At 43.2% G+C, this 19043-nt stretch overlaps 1 protein-coding gene across 1 annotated transcript in view; it reads right to left on the reverse strand.

Annotated features, from left to right (window-relative positions):
* Positions 1–19043, reverse strand: part of PCDH15 (protocadherin related 15) — a 514059-nt gene that overhangs the window by 220626 nt on the left and 274390 nt on the right. Inside the window, exon 6 of the mRNA XM_030950929.1 lies at positions 14286–14351. Coding sequence (XP_030806789.1) covers positions 14286–14351 — 66 coding nt within the window. The remainder of the gene's footprint in view (positions 1–14285; positions 14352–19043) is intronic.

The raw sequence follows: 19043 nt of genomic DNA on the forward strand, positions 1-19043 counted from the left end.
CTAATTAGAGCTAATAAAAATAATATCAAAATGTTCAGGGCTCTGCCTGGCTGCTGAATGAGAAGGATGGTGCAAATCAGTACTGAAGGGAGAGCAAATGTGTGGTTTTAATGTATTTTAATGTTTACTAACCCAGCAGAGACATCTGACACCCACCAGGCATGTTTTCAGATAGCTGAAAATTAACAGAGATCATGGCACTAATTATAAAAACAATTAAACAAAACCGAGGCAGCACATTTTAATTAAAGAATCTTCCCTTTTGTTGTTTTTTTTTAATCTATGCCATGTCATATTTCAACAGTAAAAAAAATCCCAACCCAAAGCTCCAATGTGCTGTCAGTTGGGTGAAATTGCCCTTGAAAAAAAGCAGCCACCGTTTCCCATCTGTCTGCAGAATAAAGAATTAATGAAAGGAAACCCTTAGTCAATTTAAAAATAATGAGCCATCAATATGGAGCTGCTTCAGCTCTATCAAACTGAATTAACAACTCATAGTTTATTTTTTTTTTCTTGCCTCTGTCTCCTCTGTTTTCTTTTTAAGCCAGTTGATACTAAAAGGCATTTTTGCCTAAATTTCATACTTCTCAACCACCCAATTCCTTGTCTGGTTATGACAGGTAAAATTTACTAACTTAAGTTGGGCTTAACCTCACTAAACCAAGAGTACAACTTCCACCACCTTTTTTTGACACCTGAACTCCAAGCAGGCATCAACCATACCAAGGATTTGGGGAAAACCCGGCACAAGCAAAGGAAGTGCCCAGAGCAGCTGGCTTATTAGAATTAATTCTAATTATAGGGATAATTCTACTTATACCCCAAGTTAAAACAACCTAAACCCCCCAGGTGATGGAGAGAACAGTTCCCTGAGGATCCTGGGTTCCAGGCAAGCACAACAATCATCCAGAACAGGCTGTGAGCCCACAGAAAGTGTCTTTAATCCCCACACTGAAGCTTGCATGAGCACTGCACAACCCAAGCAGGCAGAACCCCACATAAAGCTATTTATATCCAATTTTTATCACCTGTTTCTCCTCTCCCCCTCCACACTGACCCAGTGAGGCCCAACAAAGTTCATATATTTTGAATTAACGATGAAAAACACGTCCTGCGCATCCACCTCCCGTGCTGGCATTTACTGGTGCTCAGGAGCTGTTTGTAATCTTGTATTCTAACCACTATCAATTATCATAAAAAGGTTGAAGTCTTCACCTGCTGTTTGATAAATAATGCATGAGAGAGCTTAACAACAGGCAAGAAATAGCACTGCCAGATCTTTAACACTTAATAGCCAACCAGCCCTGGGCCCCAGGGACCTGAACAAAAAGCCCGTGCTCCAGGGGCAGAGCCTGGGCAAAGAAAGGTCCTTTACAAGTGCCTTTTACAGAGTTCCACAGATCAAAACCCTTGGTTTGCCTGAGATGTTGTTAATAACATAAACGGAATAGCAGGAAGCTGTTTGAACTGGTATCATATGACATTCCAAGGGGGAAAAGTAATACCTCAATAACCTGAGAGCCTCTGTGAGAACACTGATTAAACAAGGAGGTATTCCCCCATCTTAATGATTCTAGGAATTCTTCTTATGAAAATTCCACTGCTACCAAGCTTTTGTATTTAATTTTTTGTCCTTTTTTTTTTTTTCATCCTCTTTTATTTTTTTACTAGACAGCATCATCCTTCAGGCCCACCTCAAGCTGCACTACCAAAGAAAAGCAGCATATCCTTCCCTTTCAGCTCCTCTCAGCCAGAAATCCCTAAAAAAACAGGGCCCCCTATGGGAAAGGTGGGAGGAATGAACAGCCAGGGTGACAACTCACCTTCAGGAGAAATGGTTTCTCACTGCTGAGATTAATTAAGAGCCTGGAGGGGCTTCAGCAGGAGCATTGATGCTGAACAAAAGCATGAAACAAACCCCATATGGTCACTTGACAAATTTAACACCTTAAAACATTATGAGTTGATACTGAGGGGATTTGAAAGGGTTCTAATAACCCAGGGCAGCCCCTCAGCATCTCATGGCAGGTGGAGGTGAAGCAGGAAATGCCTCCCAAAAGCCTGGAGGGATGAGCTCAGCCTGTGGATCCCCAGCAAAGAATGCACAGCTTAGAGGGAAATGCACATCCTGGTATGCCCAGGCTGGAAAAATCCAGCGGAACACAGCTGAAACCTCAAGATTTTTTTTTTTTTTTTGACCAGAGCTTTGCTTTTACAAAAGGTGTGGGAGAAATGAACTGCAATCTTTCATGGCCAAGGGAAGGGGAGGACAAGGGAAGGGAAGGAATGGTTCCAAGGACATTCCCCTTGGAGAGATGGATGCTGACAGCCCATTGGGGGCGTGGGGTCCCACAGAGAAATAGGTTTAATGTTCAATATTATCTTGTTCAAATTGGCTCAATGTCCAATATTCTAAAAAGATCATATATATATATATATATACACACACACACACCAGGCTTAATCTATATTCTAAAAATGTCAAGCTTAAAAAATAAACACGAGAAAATTCCTTTAGTAAATAGATAACAACAAATGGGCTTTCACTTACCTGATTTAGAAAGCCAAAAAAACCCCAAACCTTTTCTTTGCCACAGAAAGCCAAGGGGGAGAACATGAGTGTGTAGAAAATGACACCATAAACATCAACCATTTGGTGATCCTCTTTCCTTCCTTCACTGGGAAACTTTTTACTATCTGGTGAGATATAGTTTACAAAAAAAAATCTAAACCTAAAAGACAGACAATTCAAGTTTTGCCTCAAATTGGTTCCTAAAGGATCTGGAAGAAGGGATATGCCTCTTGTTCTGATACAACAACCACATCATGCAGTGGTTTGGGCTGGAAAGGACCCCCCTCTTGTTCCACCCCCTTCCATGGACACCTTCCACAATCCCAGGTTGCTCCAAGCCCCATCCAACCTGGCCTTGGACACTTCCATGGCTGGGGAGCCTCCCAGGAGACCCAGACAAAGCCAGAAGGGAATTCCCCAGGGATCTCTGATCTGTGGGGCAAGCAGAGCTAATTCTGGAAAGGGAAATAGATAAAAAGTGACCTTTGACAGATAGAAAGATCAGCTCACAGGCCACAAAACTCAGTAAGGAATTAGGACATTCAACAGTTAATTGCAGTGAGGGACCACCATTCTCAAAAGAGGGACTCAGTAAGATTTTTGTTGGTACAAGGAATGAGACACAAAGGTGTTATCAGAGGGAGCAACAACAAATCACAGATGATTAATGCTGGAAGAGACCTCTGGGACCATTGAGTTCAACTGTTAACTCAGCACTGCCAAGGCCACCACTGCCCCATGTCCCCAGGTGCCACATCCATGCGCCTGTGACATTCCTCCAGGGTTGGGTGGATTTGTCACCACCCTGGGCAGCTGTGCCAGGGCTGGGCAACCCTTTCAGGAAGGAATTTTCCCAATATCCAACCTCAACACAGGCACAGACTGAGGCCATTTCCCCTCGTCCTGTCCCCCCAGCTGGCTGCCTCCTCATGTCAGGGAGTTGTGGAGAACCAGAAGGGCCACCCTGAGCTTTCTTCTCATCATCAGACTTGAGGATTATCCACCAAAAACCCCAGAGAGGGGAAGAATCAGCCCATGGGCCCCATCTCAGGCTAGCACTGCATCCTCTCTCTCAGCCCTTTGTATGCTGGGAGGAACTATAGGAAAGAATTGGATGCATCAAACAGAGGGTGTGGAGCTGCATGTGAGGGGAAACAGGATCAGTAACCAAAAAAAAAAAAAAAAAAGAAAAGAAAAGAAAAGAAAAGAGACAGAAACTCTCAAAACACACAGCCACACTTGAAAAGTGAGGTGGTTCTCTCTGCTGCTGCTTTCCTCTGGGACGGCCTTTCTAAAAACTATTAATTCCTTGCATGGAAGATAATTTGTCACAGAACTGCTCTTTTAAACTTCACCCTGTTGTGAAAGTGACAAAATAATAGGCCCAACATGAATGCTCAGCAGTGCATTTCAGAAGCAACATGTGCCAGGCTTTTCATTGGGTTCATAAACCATCCTGAGAAATAAAATTTTATGCCTGGTAGAAGAAACGCATAATTATTCTTCTGAACAGAACTGAGATATATTTGGGCAAAAACATAAATGGAATGGTTTGGGTTGGAAAAGAACTCAGTGAAGATGTACTTCCATGGGCAGGGACACCTTCCACTGTCCCAGGTGGCTCCAAGCTCCAAAGTCCAGCCTGGCCTTGGGCACTGCCAGGGATCCAGGGGCAGCCCCAGCTGCTCTGGGCACCCTGTGCCAGGGCCTGCCCACCCTGCCAGGGAACAATTCCTAATTCCCAATATCCCATCCAGCCCTGCCCTCTGGCACTGGGAGCCATTCCCTGTGTCCTGTCCCTCCATCCCTTGTACAGAGTCTCTCTCCATGTTTCCTGTAGTCCCTTCAGGCCCTGCAAGGCCACAATTTGGTCACCCCAAAGCTTCTCCTGTCCAGGTGAGCAGCCCCAGCTGTGCCAGCCTTTCCTCCCAGCAGAGCTGCTCCATCCTCTGCCCATGCTGGTGCCTCCCCTGGGCTCTCTGCAGCAGCTCCAGGTCCCTCCTGTGCTGGGCCCAGGGCTGGGGCAGCTCTGCAGGTGGGGTCTCACCTGAGCCCAGGGGCACAGGGGCAGAATCCCCCCCTGCCCTGCTGCCCACGCTGGGGCTCAGCCCAGGGCATGGGGGGTTCTGGCTCCCAGCTCTCACCCCCAGCACCCCCAGGGCTGCTCCAGCTGCTCATCCCCAGCCTGGATCCATCCCAGGTGTAGCATCAGCACCTGGCCTGGTTAAACCCTCTGAGATTCTTGCCCCTCCAACAACTCCCCCAAACACCTCAAAAGAAAAAATAGGTTTGTCAGAAGGAGAAAAGGATCCCTAGGATTGGAGTAATGGTATAACTTTGAGATAGCCAGGAGGTCCAGACTTAATGATTTATTTTAATCAGGATCTATGTTACTAAACAATTGTGTCAATAGGATAAAAATGTGGAAAGGCAGAGTAATGATGAAAAATGATGCTTGAATAAAGGAGGAAAAATCTCTCAGAGCCACGGAGCAGAACATTTGGCTTGATTAGCATGACTTTGAAAATCTGAAAGGATACAAGGAGCTTTCACATGAGACTCTGTAACAAAATAAACCAACAAATGAAATTTATGTTTGAGCTAAGCAGGGCTTTGAAATCCATCATTTATTGAATCATTCAGTGTTCCAAGCACTCTGCTGTTCAAAACAAGCAATAACTTAAGTGTGATCCTTATTAGTGATTCAAAGTTGGAATAAAGAGAAAAATTCTGATGTTTTGGAGCAAGCTGCTTAGAAACGCAGGGAATATGAAGGAGAAACATATGATCCATGAATTACTAAGCAGTTATCCACCATTTTAAGATCAAAATAAAATTAGTGCAATTAAAGGAAGCTGGGACATGACCATTATAAAGCCATTTTCCCCCCATGTTTTCTGCTTCCCCTCCCTCTTTTTGGGGGGAAAGGTTTGAAGGGTTATGAAAACATTGAGGACAGCTCATTATTCACCTGGTGCAGATCCATGCTCCCAGTGCCACATCCAGACACACCTTGAAGAATGGGAAATGCAAAGCCATTCCTGCTCAGCCAGGTGTGAAAAGGGACTGGGGTTATATCATCACCTTGAATGGAAATTTAGGTGAGGTTTCCTTGGAAGGAAGTAATTTTTCAAAAGCATGCCTGGCTTACAGAAAGCATCTCAGAGAAGTAATGGGAATTTTGTCCTGGGGGACAGACTTCCCAAGATTTTCAGGTGCCTCCTGAAGAGACACAGAATTCCAGGATGGGTCAAAGCTGAAAGGAGCTCAATGGGCACCTGGTGGCACCTCCCTGCTCTAGCAGGGCCATCCCAGAGCACAGGGCACAGCAATGTGTGCAGATGGATCTGGACTATGCCCAGGCAGGAGACCCCACAGCCTCTCTGGGCATGGACCAGGCTCTGCTCTGCCCAGCAATGGCACCACAGGAACAGACAGCAACTGATGCCCAGGAAGTTCCACCTGGACAATTTTTTTCCCAACTGGCAATATGCTTTGCTTTAGTTCCATTTAAACAGAAACAGCTACCTGCAAACCGTTTCAAAATCAGGGAGACACAAGGCAGACTAGGCTGGGAAGTCAGAGAGAAAACGTGTTGGAGTCATGGCTCTAAGCAGAGGGAGATTTATTTTGTTGTGCATTTCAATCTAAACAAATTAGCAAATCAGGCAAAACCTAGGGAAGATGCTTTCCCAGTAAGGATTTATTAGTGGTTTTCTTTGATTATGGATGTGTAATTGGGCAGCAGAGCAGGACTGCAGCAGCACACGAAGGAAACACCAACAGGACATCTGTCCCACTCAAGATTTGCTCCCCTGATTTGGATGAGCCAACTGCAAAGCCCAGCAACAGCATAACTGCATTTCTTTAAGAAACATGCTACAGACTCCAAAATTAAGTTTTCTCTTTCCAGCTCTTGATCAAGGACTATCAGAACAAAGCTCATGGGTCACTTTCAAGAATTTGGGGGTTTTTTTCTCCCCTCAACTACAACACCACATTTGATAACACCAGAAACAATACACACAAATATTTTAGAGATGTTTAAATCGCAGAATGGTTTGGGCTGGAAGGCACCTCAAAGACCCTCTCTTTTGCACCCCACTGCCATGGGCAGGGACACCATCCACCAAGCCCTACTACACAGTTACACCTGGCAGCAGGGAGGGGCCCTGTGCCTGGACAGCACCCTGTACATCCGGCTCACTGGGTACTGCAAAGGGATTTGTGTGCAAACCTTCCACAGCCCTTGGGCACTGTGAGCTCTCATCTTCAGTGCAGTTTTGTCCATTTTAATCAAACACTTCATTTCCCAACAAGGTAAGGTAGGGAATTCTTTTGCCACAGGAGAGACTGAAGGAGACCAGTTTGGGGGCCCATCACGCTGCTGAACATCTCTCCTGGTGTTAACTGGACTTGGAAAAGAACTGACATGGCTCCAACCATTCAGGGGGGATATTGGAATGAAAATCCTTCCTGTCAGGGTGAGCAGGCCCCGCCACAGGGTGCTCAGAGCAGCTGGGGCTGCCCCTGGATCCCTGCAGTGCCCAAGGCCAGGCTGGACAGGACTTGGAGCAGCCTGGGACAGTGGAAGGTGTCCCTGCCCATGGCAGGGGTGGCACTGGATGGGCTTTAAGGTCCCTTCCAACCCAAACCAGTCTGGGATTCCTATACAGGACTCAGCTGAACAAAGGTGAATTTTGAGAGCTGAGTTGGCTCAGCAGAGCCCCAGCAGGTCCAAAAAGCTGATTCCAGACTGAGCAGCTCCAGCACCCAAGAACCAGTAGAGCTGGGAATTTTGGAAAGGGAGCACCTGCCCAGAGAGCTCACCAGAGCTGAGGGCAGAAGGACAAATGGATTCTGAGCTGCAGGGCAGGAACTCCATCACTTGACAAAGAACTCCCATAAAATCCCACTCCTCAGAAAGGAGAAGATCCATGTTCTCTGACATCAGTGTCACACTTTTGCTGGTGGCACGAAAGGAAAGCTGAGCTCTCAGGACTGGGACAGCTCCATGGGACAACATAGCCAGGCTGACCTTCCCTGGGAGCTGGTTGGAGCAGCCTGCCCCAAATTTACCATGAATTAAATTGAATTTACCCTGCTCTGGGTTCTGTTTTACACTCCAAAACTAAAGAGACACCAAAACACTTGGAAAGCACATTGCAGTTCTGGACACCAATCCCCAGCCATCACCTCCCACTCCCTGAAGCAAACTGATTTTAAAAAGCCTCAAAATGGATCAAATCCTCTGATTCTTGCACTGCTTTACTGGGACTGTGACAATCAATCAGGAGAAGACAATCAAAGAACATTGCTACTGAAACAACATTTGCTGTTGCAAAACTGTATGGAATAAATACTTTGGGGAAATATGCAGTTCTTCATTGGCAAAGGTAAATAGACACCCTGGGAATATGAATGGATCACGTACCATAATTTGAATAATTTATTCTGACTACTCAAACTGTCATAGATGAGCTGTTCAGAAAAAAATCCAGTCACTCTGAGGAGAATTTCCAGTAAAAAAAGGAAATCCCAAACACATTTTGTAAAGGCCTCGGCATTACAGAGCAGAATCATGATCCACAACGATTACTCCCACCTCAAAATGGAGTTCAATTCCTGTTTTTTGCCATTGAAACATCACTTCTCTCTCTCATCCCTGAGGGTAATTCAAGGACCTCTGTTCCACCTCTACCAAGAACACCAACACCAGCTTAGGATATTTGTCCAGACAGCTGACAGCATGAAAATAAATAATTAGTTCCAACTCTATCCCTGTTTCCTGTCCTTAAGAATTAATCAGTTTCTTAAAGGACAACTTTTCTCTATTACTTTGACCCTAAATTATCTCCTGCTTTTCTGAATTTTTAATTTTTTTTTTAAATACATAATTAAAAAAATAACTGAAAATAGAGAATTGCAAAGATCTGTAACAACAGCTCTGCTTAAGTCCCAACCACTGCTGATGTGCTGATAAATAGAAGTAGAATAATAAACTGATCCATTTTATAGCTTCCTCAGTCTTTACACATTTGTCCTACACGAAAAACATGAGAATTTAAATCCATGGCATAAAACCAGCATTAGACACCAAATTGATTCATTACTTCCCAATGAAATCCTTAATACCCAAATCTGGAGAACGCACCATTTCGGAACAGAAATGAACAAACAGGATGGAATGAAACAAAAATAATTTCCATAAATTTCATCCTCTTTTCCCATCTCATGAATTTATAAACTAAATCAAATTGTCAGGAAAGAAGTGATATTTCCTGGGGAACATTTTGATTGAAGCAACCTGCAGGCAGAGTTGAGAATCAACACCTATGAGCCAACTGCTGAAATGAAAAATGGGGAAAAAACATAAATACAAGCTAGAAAAAAATTAAAAATATTCCATATTCCATCTCACTGAAGTAATTTATTAGCTGAGTAAATTATGGAGGAAATTGTGGACAGTTCTTAGACCAGAGCATTTAGAAAAATAAACCAAGTCAGCTACACTTGGGTGTCTCTTGATTCTCTGGCCCTGTCACAGCTTTCCCACCCCCAGCCAGGGAGGCAGCAGCAGGAAGTCCTTTTGCAGAAGTTTTCCTGGAATGTTCACTGTTGCCAGGGGATTTCTATGGCCCAATTTAACCCCTTTTTCCAAGTCTAATAATCAGCACACTCCTGAACAGCCCAGGAATGCTTTGAAGAACCCAGAAGCAGAGTCAGAACTTCTCTCAGTGTTCAGCCACGTGGGGCACAGGAATCAATACAAATCCACTCCTCCTGTTAGAATTTGTCCAGAACATTCCATAAGGGTAACAACTTCTGACAGAAGTTCCTCAATTTGGCAGCTATTGGATCTAACGGATCACCTCTCTTCCCATATGAAAACACAAATTTGGAATAAACTCCACAGAGCGAGGCCTAATTTGAGCAGATGTTATTACATGTGCCTGGGCCTGATCCAGCTCAGATCTGTACTGCTGGCTAATCTAATGTCTTAGACCTGGGATTAATGACCACAGAACAGCATCAGCACCCAGAGAATCAGCAAAACACTGCTGAGACTCATCGCCAAAATCTCATCATCCACCTTGACTGCACCCTCAGCTGGAATGGCCAGACTGAGCCTAGAGACTCAGCCTAAAAATGGCCAGACTGGGCCTACAGATTCAGCCTAAAAATGGCCAGACTGGGCCAAGACTCTCAGCCTAAAAATGGCCAGACTGGGCCTAGAGATTCAGCCTAAAAATGGCCAGACTGAGCCGAGACACTCAGCCTAAAAATGGCCAGACTGGGCCTACAGATTCAGCCTAAAAATGGCCAGACTGAGCCTAGACACTCAGCCTAAAAATGGCCAGACTGGGCCTAGACACTCAGCCTAAAAATGGCCAGACTGAGCCTAGACACTCAGCCTAAAAATGGCCAGACTGAGCCGAGACACTCAGCCTAAAAATGGCCAGACTGGGCCTACAGATTCAGCCTAAAAATGGCCAGACTGAGCCGAGACACTCAGACTAAAAATGGCCAGACTGGGCCGAGACACTCAGCCTAAAAATGGCCAGACTGAGCCGAGACACTCAGCCTAAAAATGGCCAGACTGGGCCTAGACACTCAGCCTAAAAATGGCCAGACTGAGCCGAGACACTCAGACTAAAAATGGCCAGACTGGGCCTAGAGACTCAGCCTAAAAATGGCCAGACTGGGCCGAGACACTCAGCCTAAAAATGGCCAGACTGGGCCAAGACTCTCAGCTTAAAAATGGCCAGATTTAATTCCAAGCTTTATTTATTTGCTGCAATACCTTAACTTAGATCTGCACGCCACATCTCCATTGCCGGACAAACCAGATTCCAGGTTGGTGAAGATAAATTTGAAAAGGATGGTCAAAAACTGGTCAAAAATATTCATAAACACATTAGGGAGCTGTAAGATTGTCTAAAGATGTGGGAAAAATCTAAGTGCGGCCAGGGAGGCATAAAGACAATGGCATGAGCTAGATTAAACATCAACTGAAGCACTTTCTCCCTGGAAACATTTCACAGGAATGATAACAACATGTAAACTAATAACTTGAATTTTTTTCCATTATAGAAACACTACGAAAAATAGTGCACCAAGTAAAAGCAAAATGCAAAGAGTCCTCAAAGTGCCTTTATGGGTAAAATAAGAAAAATCAAGATAAAATCACCATTTGGTGCCTTTCCACATCTACACATACACTGCAAACTTGGGAAATGCTCTTCTCAGAATCCCTTGAAATGGTAAAACTAAGATGACTTTCCTTCATAAAGCTGATTTTTGAATGATAGGAAGCAATAGGTGAAAGTATTTTTGTTTAAAATTAAAGAGTGAGATGCTCGTGAAGGCAATACAAGAATATAATGGAATCATTTAGGCTGGAAAAGCCCACCAAGGCTGAAGCACATTCAAGTCATTAATTCATCCTTTTTCTTGAAACAGGAGGGAAAAGTAGGAAATGAAATCCAGCCACAGCTCTTAAAGAATGCATTTCTTGATAGACCTGTGCTCAGCCACAGAAACCTTCCAAGCTGATTTTAATAAATAACTTCTCCTGGGATAACAGGACTCTTCCTTCTTTATGGCTAATTAGTTCAATTCCAGCCCTGGTGGCCACTGAACATTTAATTGAGTAATGAATATTCAGAGGCATCACTCCCAGTCCTCATCAACACACCTAAGCCCATCTCTGGAGGGTGACTACAGATTTTGTGCCTCTGGGGACATTTTTTTTTAATCCCTGTGGATTGTCCCTGAAAACCAAATTAAACCAGTTTGGACCAGCATGGAAAACATCAAGGTAATCACATCCATTCTTCCAGTATTACAATATAATAAAACTGAAAATAAATTGGTGCAAGAGAATTAGGGGGAAGAAACCCCACAGCTTTGTTTCCTGCATTTTTGTGCCCTATTTCCCATGGGTGCCTCCCCACAAGGGGTTATGGAAGGGGATTTGCAGCAGGATCACAAATCCTCTGCCTCCCCTGAAGTCAGGCTGAAGAAAGGTTGCTGCTGAGAGAGCAGGAAGATGAAAAGGTGGAAAAATAACACTTGACCCACCTATAGCCATGAAAGCTGCACTTTCCATGTGTCAGACATCTCCAAGGAACATGCAAGAGAGCAGAAGGTTTTGGGATTTGCTCCCATTATTCATTAGAGCACTCAGAACATCATAAGGGAAGCAGGGAGAAAAACATCCACCAAAATAAAACCAAATCCCACCAGCATTGACTGATTTTTCTAGGGTGGGAAAGAGCACAAAGCATTCCTAACTGTGGAATTGTTTTGTTCTGGATAGAGCACCAAGATGCCAGTTCTTATTTGTCCTCTCATTACGGGAATTCACTTTGGTCTGCTTGTTTCCTCTACCCCAACTTCTGCTTTCTCTTCCAAATCCAAATTTAATCTCTAAATCTTTAAATCTTGCCTTGTAGTTCCTTTCCCAAGAGTATACTTTCCATTAAAAAACCTGCCCAAATCTTCAAATCCCTTGAGAATTTCAGGCTGCTCATGTGAAGGGCTGCTCCACATGGAGGTCTCCAAAAACTTGGGGTACACTGGCAAAGAGAAAGTCTGACTTAGGAATAAGACTCATTCAGACTTTAAAACAAGTTAAAACCAAGTCTCAAATCCAGTAATTAAATAAAAAGAAATCCATGGGCGAAAATAACTCTCTGCCTATAAAAATCATCCAGAAAAACGCAGTTTTGCTGTTAATATGATCTGAAATACTATCATCCAATTCAGTTCAACACAGAGAAAATCATAACATAATTCATTTATTCCTTAAGAAAGGTCAAGTTCACCCCTTCCAGGCTTGCTCACATGAGCACAATTATAATGTCATTTACTATGGTACCTAAATTACTTGATATAAAGAGATATCCATCCCATGGCAGGAAACTGTCAAATCTTAACATCTCTGCTGAACTCAAGAAGATCTTTAAAGGTCAGGCATGATACCTGTGTGCCTGCCTGTGAAAACAAGCAAGAGTTATTTGGGAAAAGGTTTTTATTCTGTGAGATTTGCTGGTCTCTGACTTCCTGAGAATTAGGAATGAGCTCAATGTGCCATGGCACAATGGGACTAAATATCTATTCCTAAAGAGCAGGATTTTCTGTTTATTGCCAGAACACAATGGCCACCTGCACTGATGGAATAAAATGTCCCAGCCACTGTTTTGAGATCTCCATCCTTAGAGAAGCCGTTCCAACCTCAACAACAGACCCTTAGAAGTAACAGTGCCATGGAAGAAATAAAATAACAGTAAGATTTCACACTTTAAGGGAGTCTAGAGACTTGTTTGTATGGGCACAAACAAAATTAGGTGGATTTTTATTCCTGCATCTCTTGGAGATGCCAATATAAAGTTTGGTCACCGTAAATGCAGAACACCATGCATTCCTTATTAAGTTTTGTATCTCAGACTGAGTTGGGTTGGAAGATGCCTCAAAGCTCATCTCATTCCAACTCCCTTGCTGTGAGCAGGGACACCTCCCACTAGATCAGGTGGCTCCAAGCCCTGACAAGCCTGGCCTTGGACACTTGCAGGGATGGGGAATCCACAACATCAACCTCTCTTTCTAAAGGTTTTCACAAAGTTTTTTTGATGGCAAAGTTGGTTTGGATTTATTTATAAACCCTTGCTGTTAGCGCAGATTTATTTCTAATGAGTAGGGAGGATGAAAGGCTACGAGAGACGAGCTATGGCAGCCAAACCACTTCAGCTGAGGGGGTCATTCCACCAAAACCGAGCAGGCCACAACTGGAACACATCAGGATTCAACAGCAGCTTGCCAAGAACCAATACATCCAATTCAAACAGCACACCCATCTTCAGAGCCCTCCTTTGGACTCTCCTGACTGCAGGGAAACCACCCCAGGAGGAGGGAAAAGAGCCTGGTTTTAGCCACCCCAGTACCAGAGCTTTTTCAGCACATAGGTGTATTAAAAATTGGTTTATTGAGGAGTTTTACCCATAAATGCATTTATCCATCTGACTTTGAGCAATTCCAACAAGGAAAGCCTCCCAGAAAAACAGCAGAGAAGTTCCACCAGCATCACCTGGCTTTATTCACCATCTCATGCACTCATATCTGATAAACCACAGCCACACGCAGCAGAAAACCAGACCCAGCTTGCAAGGTTAAAAAAACAAACAAACAAACAAACAAAAAACCTAAACACACAGAACACAAGCAGGAAAGAGTAGTTAACTTACTCTCAGGAGTAACAGCTGATTGTAGCAGGGTAAAGCACTCCATCCCATCAAAGTACACTACACAACTGCAATGCTCAGACCACAGATTAACAATCTGAGAACTTTCTGATTTGTTAGGAGAATTAAAATACTGAAAAAAGAGACATTCATTTTCTTTTGAAATGTCCATGACTACAATCAAGTTCTTCCATTTCAGAGGTGTCCACCAACTCATGTTCCTAAACTTAGAGGGAGCCAACAAACAACTTTCCAAAAGCCAGGTGGGAAACCCAGACCATGTTGTTAACACTCCTTTCATGCTGCAGAGTAAAACTTCAGCTTTACCCAAACAAAACCAAATACTGACCAGAACTTTGTCCTCTGGCACTGTTCCACTGACTTCAGAAAAATTAAGAAGGTCTATTTGCCACAAGGGCCTGAAAGAGTGGTTATAAATAATTTGTGATAAATAACTGTGGGGCACTCACCGTTGCGACTCTCCTCGTCAATGGGAACTATTGTGGCTGGAGGACCTGTTCTGGCCAACTTGCAATCTATAAAGATGGAAAAAAAAGAGTTATTTCTCATTCCAAAATAGGATCTCTGGGGTTTTGTTGTTGGGTTTTTTTTCAAGTCAGCATATTTGGCATGCTGAAGGTGAGTATTCCCTTAAATGTGATGCAGGTATGAGCTACAACTGATTGTAAAGTTACACTCACAAAGGTGCAAAACAGAGCTGTTTGCTTATCCCTTACTCAGAGAAGCTTTGTAAAGCAAGGGAGAATGTGATGACAAAAGATCTCAGGTATGATCCATACGTAAAACACTTGAACTGCAAAAATATTATAATGGTTTTTCCTCTTCCTTTGCATGTCATGAACACACACTCCTCAAATCATAGAATCACGGAATGGTTTGGGTTGGAAGGGCCTCAAAACCCATCCAGTGCTACCCCTGCCATGGCAGGGACACCTCCCACTGTCCCAGGCTGCTCCAAGCCCCCAGTCCAGCCTGGCCTTGGGCACTGCCAGGGATGCAGGGGCAGCCCCAGCTGCTCTGGGCACCCTGTGCCAGGGCCTGCCCACCCTCCCAGGGAAGGATTGTTGTCACATTCCACCATGATCCAGTTGGATGGCTACACTAATGAACCTGTTTGTGTTTTGCTCTAGAGATCCCATCAGGAATCTCAATGTGAGTCAGGACACAGGGAATACGATGGAAATTTAATCCAAAGAAATAACAAAGGAATGATTAAAAGGTATAAATCATAATTAAAGCTTCACAACAGAAACAAACATAATTTGTATTTAACTGCAACAAAAAGGATCTACTTAGTGAATGGAATTTTAATAACTCTAAGGAGAACACAAATGAAAAGCAGACGAGCAATGTTCAGGAAGTCATATTGTGCCATCTTACCCTCATATTGCCAGTCTGGAGTCAAAAGTTTAGAGTCATCAATGGAGGCAGAGCAGAATAACGAAAGAAAATAAGTAAGAGTTTGTTGGTTTACTCAAAAGAGAGGTTCAGAGATATCAAGCAGTACATGCAGAGCTAGCAAACACATAAGTGTAGCCTTAAAATACATAAAAGCATGATCACCACATGTGATGACTGTTTTAGGACCAATCAGGTTTTCTACATTAAACAGCAGAAAACCACTATCCCCTTTAAAGCATATGGAAATAAAAGTTCATTAGGAAGAGCTTTTAATTTTCCAAGGGTATCACTGACTCAGTGAGAAAAGAGACAACCATTCTCCTTCCCAATTCATCACTCAGGACTATGTGAGATTGCCCATGATTTTATAGACTTTATGAGGCTCCTCTGAAGCACAGTTAATCCAAACTATATTTGTGTGAAATTATACCTTCTAATCAAGCTCTGGGCTCAAAATAGGAAAGGTATTACTGGTTTGGTTTGGTTTTTTGAGGTGTATTTTTTACACACAAATCCCAACAGAAAATCATCTGTAAATTAAACAGAAGAACAACCGGAGGTAAATTCTGTTTCTCGTCTTATGGTAAAAATTACACATTTGTGGACTTCAAAGGACCCAAACTAGAGCTCGTTACAGCCTCTAATTACCCCAGCACAGACAAGACCTACAAAGGGAGGTGAGAGCAGTGAAGCTCAGATCTCCATTTAGGTGAAGCCCCTAGAGGACATCTCTACAACACTGGGTTTTCCTCCAGCAGCAGCAGCTTCGTGTTGCCCCTGAGAAAAGGCCTCCAAGACCACCAAGCCCAACCTGTGACCAAATACCTCCATGCCCACTTCACCACTTCAAAGCATAAATAAAATCACTAATGCCTGAACTCTCCCCCTCCCTACTCCTTTCATTCTTATATGCTCTACTTTGATACATAACAATTGAAAATTTTCAGTTTGTTTGGTTTTTAAGAATTAAATTAACTATTATATTAAAGCTTTTTTTGTTTTGCAGGCATTAACAGAGCAAATAAATCGCCTGGAAAACCACATCTTTCATACCACTGTAGTTTCCTACGAGCACACTGTGTGGGAAGATAAGAAATGTTTGCATTACCTGTATGAAATATGGCTTTTTATTTTTTTTTTCCCTGCTCTCATTTTTTTCACTGGGTACAATAAACCTTCCAGGGCCATAATAAAACCAACTTTAACTTTTTTCTAGAGATGTATGTTTTCATTTTCTAGAGGTTCAGGATTTGGGGAACTGAAGGACCCTTCAACAAACTCTTAATTAGGGCAAAGAAGCTCAACAATAAAAACTTTTACTGCAACTTTGTTTTCAGGAATAGCCCTACTATACCCCGTACAACAGCAACTGTAAAAATAAAAATAAAAACCAAACTAAACATCAAAATAATAATCCAAAGCAGGGACAATTTTTAAGTCTAAAAATTGCATATATCTTAATAGAAGAATAATCAACATTAAAAAAAAAAAGTCCATGGAGCTTTTCCCCATCTTCTCTGTTTCCATGATGTTTTCTCCCTGCTGGGTGTACCAATGAAAGTGTCATCTAAATCAGGCCAACTTCTAGTTTATATTCAATTAAAAAAAATCAAAATTACAAGGTAAATCACATGTTTACATTAACAACTTTTCTTAAAGCTGGTTTTCTATCAAAGACGCCTGAATTTCCCGAATGAAAAACTAAACATTGTACAGTGCACTTAAAAGGAATGTCCACCATTCCATTGTGGATCTTGGGAGTCTCACAGAAAAGGCAGGGCTGGCCACTGAAATTCAGCAATTTGCGGAGGATTTATCACAAGTGTGAGCAGGTGAAGCAAGAAAATTTATCACGAGATAAATTTCAGTGAAAAGAAGAGATAAGAGCAAGAGCCAGAAGTATGGGAGGGAAAACAACCAACCAAACAAGCAGGATGGGAGTAGGAAACTTCTAGATCAACCCATGTCACCAATAACAGATTTGTGAAGAAGTTTTATTGCATAGATAAAAATTTACAAATTATTTCACATCATTTCACCATGCCAGCACTACCCAAACTTCCTTTTTCAGTCATTGCCACCTCACCCTTCCCTTCTGCAGGAACAAACCTAACAAAGCCACAGACTCAGTTCCACATCCATCACCACACCCTGAACAGATAAATCTAAAACTGCAGTGTGACACAAATTTCCAATTCAGAGACAATAATTTTAATGAAAAACCTTGAAGACAACTGGTATGTTGTAAATATATTGGGGTCCTTTTTTTCCCCTCACAAAATATAATCAATGGGGTGCAAAAACCTAAGCTCAAGCACTGTCTGTAGAACCAGGCACCAGCCAGAGATGGTGGGAATTCCTGGGGACATGAAAATACATCTTTGGACAGAGCCAGGTGCAGAGAAAAGTTATTGCCATCATCAGGAGGATGGAGAGCCTGTCTTATAAAGATGACTGAAGCTGGAATTTATTTAATCAAGGAAAATAGAAATTCTCTGGAAATACACTTGGGTAAATTAGCAAGGAGTAAAAACGAAGTTCCTTAAGCTAAAGAGTAACAGCAATGAGCAGCGTCCCTTAGGAAATTGTCCTCAGTGCTGCTACATGAAAGAGGCTCTGTTTTTAGGAGAATCCCAGAATGTTTGGGATGGAAGGGACCTTAAAACCACCCTGTGCCACCCCTGCCATGGGCAGGGACACGTCCCCTGTCCCAGGCTGCTCCAAGCCCCACAGTCCAGCCTGGCCTTGGGCACTGCCAGGGATGCAGGGGCAGCCCCAGCTGCTCTGGGCACCCTGTGCCAGGGCCTGCCCACCCTGCCAGGGAACAATTCCTAATTCCCAATATCCCATCCAGCCCTGCCCTCTGGCAGTGGGAGCCATTCCCTGTGTCCTGTCCCTCCATCCCTTGTCCCCAGTCCCTCTCCAGCTCTCCTGGAGCCCCTTTAGGCCCTGGCAGGGGCTCTGAGCTCTCCCTGGAGCCTTCTCCTCTCCAGGTGAGCACCCCCAGCTCTCCCAGCCTGGCTCCAGAACAGAGGGGCTCCAGCCCTTGGAGCACCTCCAAGGCCTCCTCAGTACTCACTCTACTTCTCTCAATTTTTTTCTCCAGTATTTTGCTGAAATGATCCTCAACAGAAATTATTTCAGCACTAAGACTGCTTTATTCAACCCAAAAAAAAAACCCCACAGAATAACTGCAGCCCCAAAGGTGACTTAGGAAGGAAAAATTTCCACAAGACTTTAAATCCAAAGAGCAGAAAGGTGCCCCGTGTCAGTGTATGGGCCTTGGTAGAACTCTTTTAGCCATTATTTTACCTCTTCCAATTTTACACTGCAGTTTATTACCAGAATGTATTACCAGAACATGCCTCTGTTCCAATTTTCTCAACAAAAAAACAAGTTGTCCTTGAAATTCCTGGACATATAATGGAGTAGTTTTTGAAGTCAAATCATGATAAATCAAATACACTTTAAAAAGGAAAAGCATTCCATAAATGAGCTTCCCTCCCTACAGTTTTCATGATGCATTTTATGTTAAGGCAGCAATGCTGGTAAATGGGATCCTGAGGCAGCAGTGCCCCTGCCCCAAACTCCTTACAGGAAAGGCAAATGGAACTTACTAAATAAAACAACAAGCTCTGAAGGCTTTCCTAAGACCTTGCAGCAAATAATTTCTGTTCCTGTTGTTAACTTCACTGTTTTTCCAAGCAGTTCCTCTGCTTTACCCTTCTTTAATCAAGAGAAGGGGATAAACAAAGGGCCTCTCTCCTTGGGAGCAAAGTGAGAACCTCTTTAGCAAACTCTCCATG

The sequence above is a fragment of the Camarhynchus parvulus genome, chromosome 6 (genome assembly GCF_901933205.1).
Source record: "Camarhynchus parvulus chromosome 6, STF_HiC, whole genome shotgun sequence".
Taxonomy (NCBI): domain Eukaryota; kingdom Metazoa; phylum Chordata; class Aves; order Passeriformes; family Thraupidae; genus Camarhynchus; species Camarhynchus parvulus.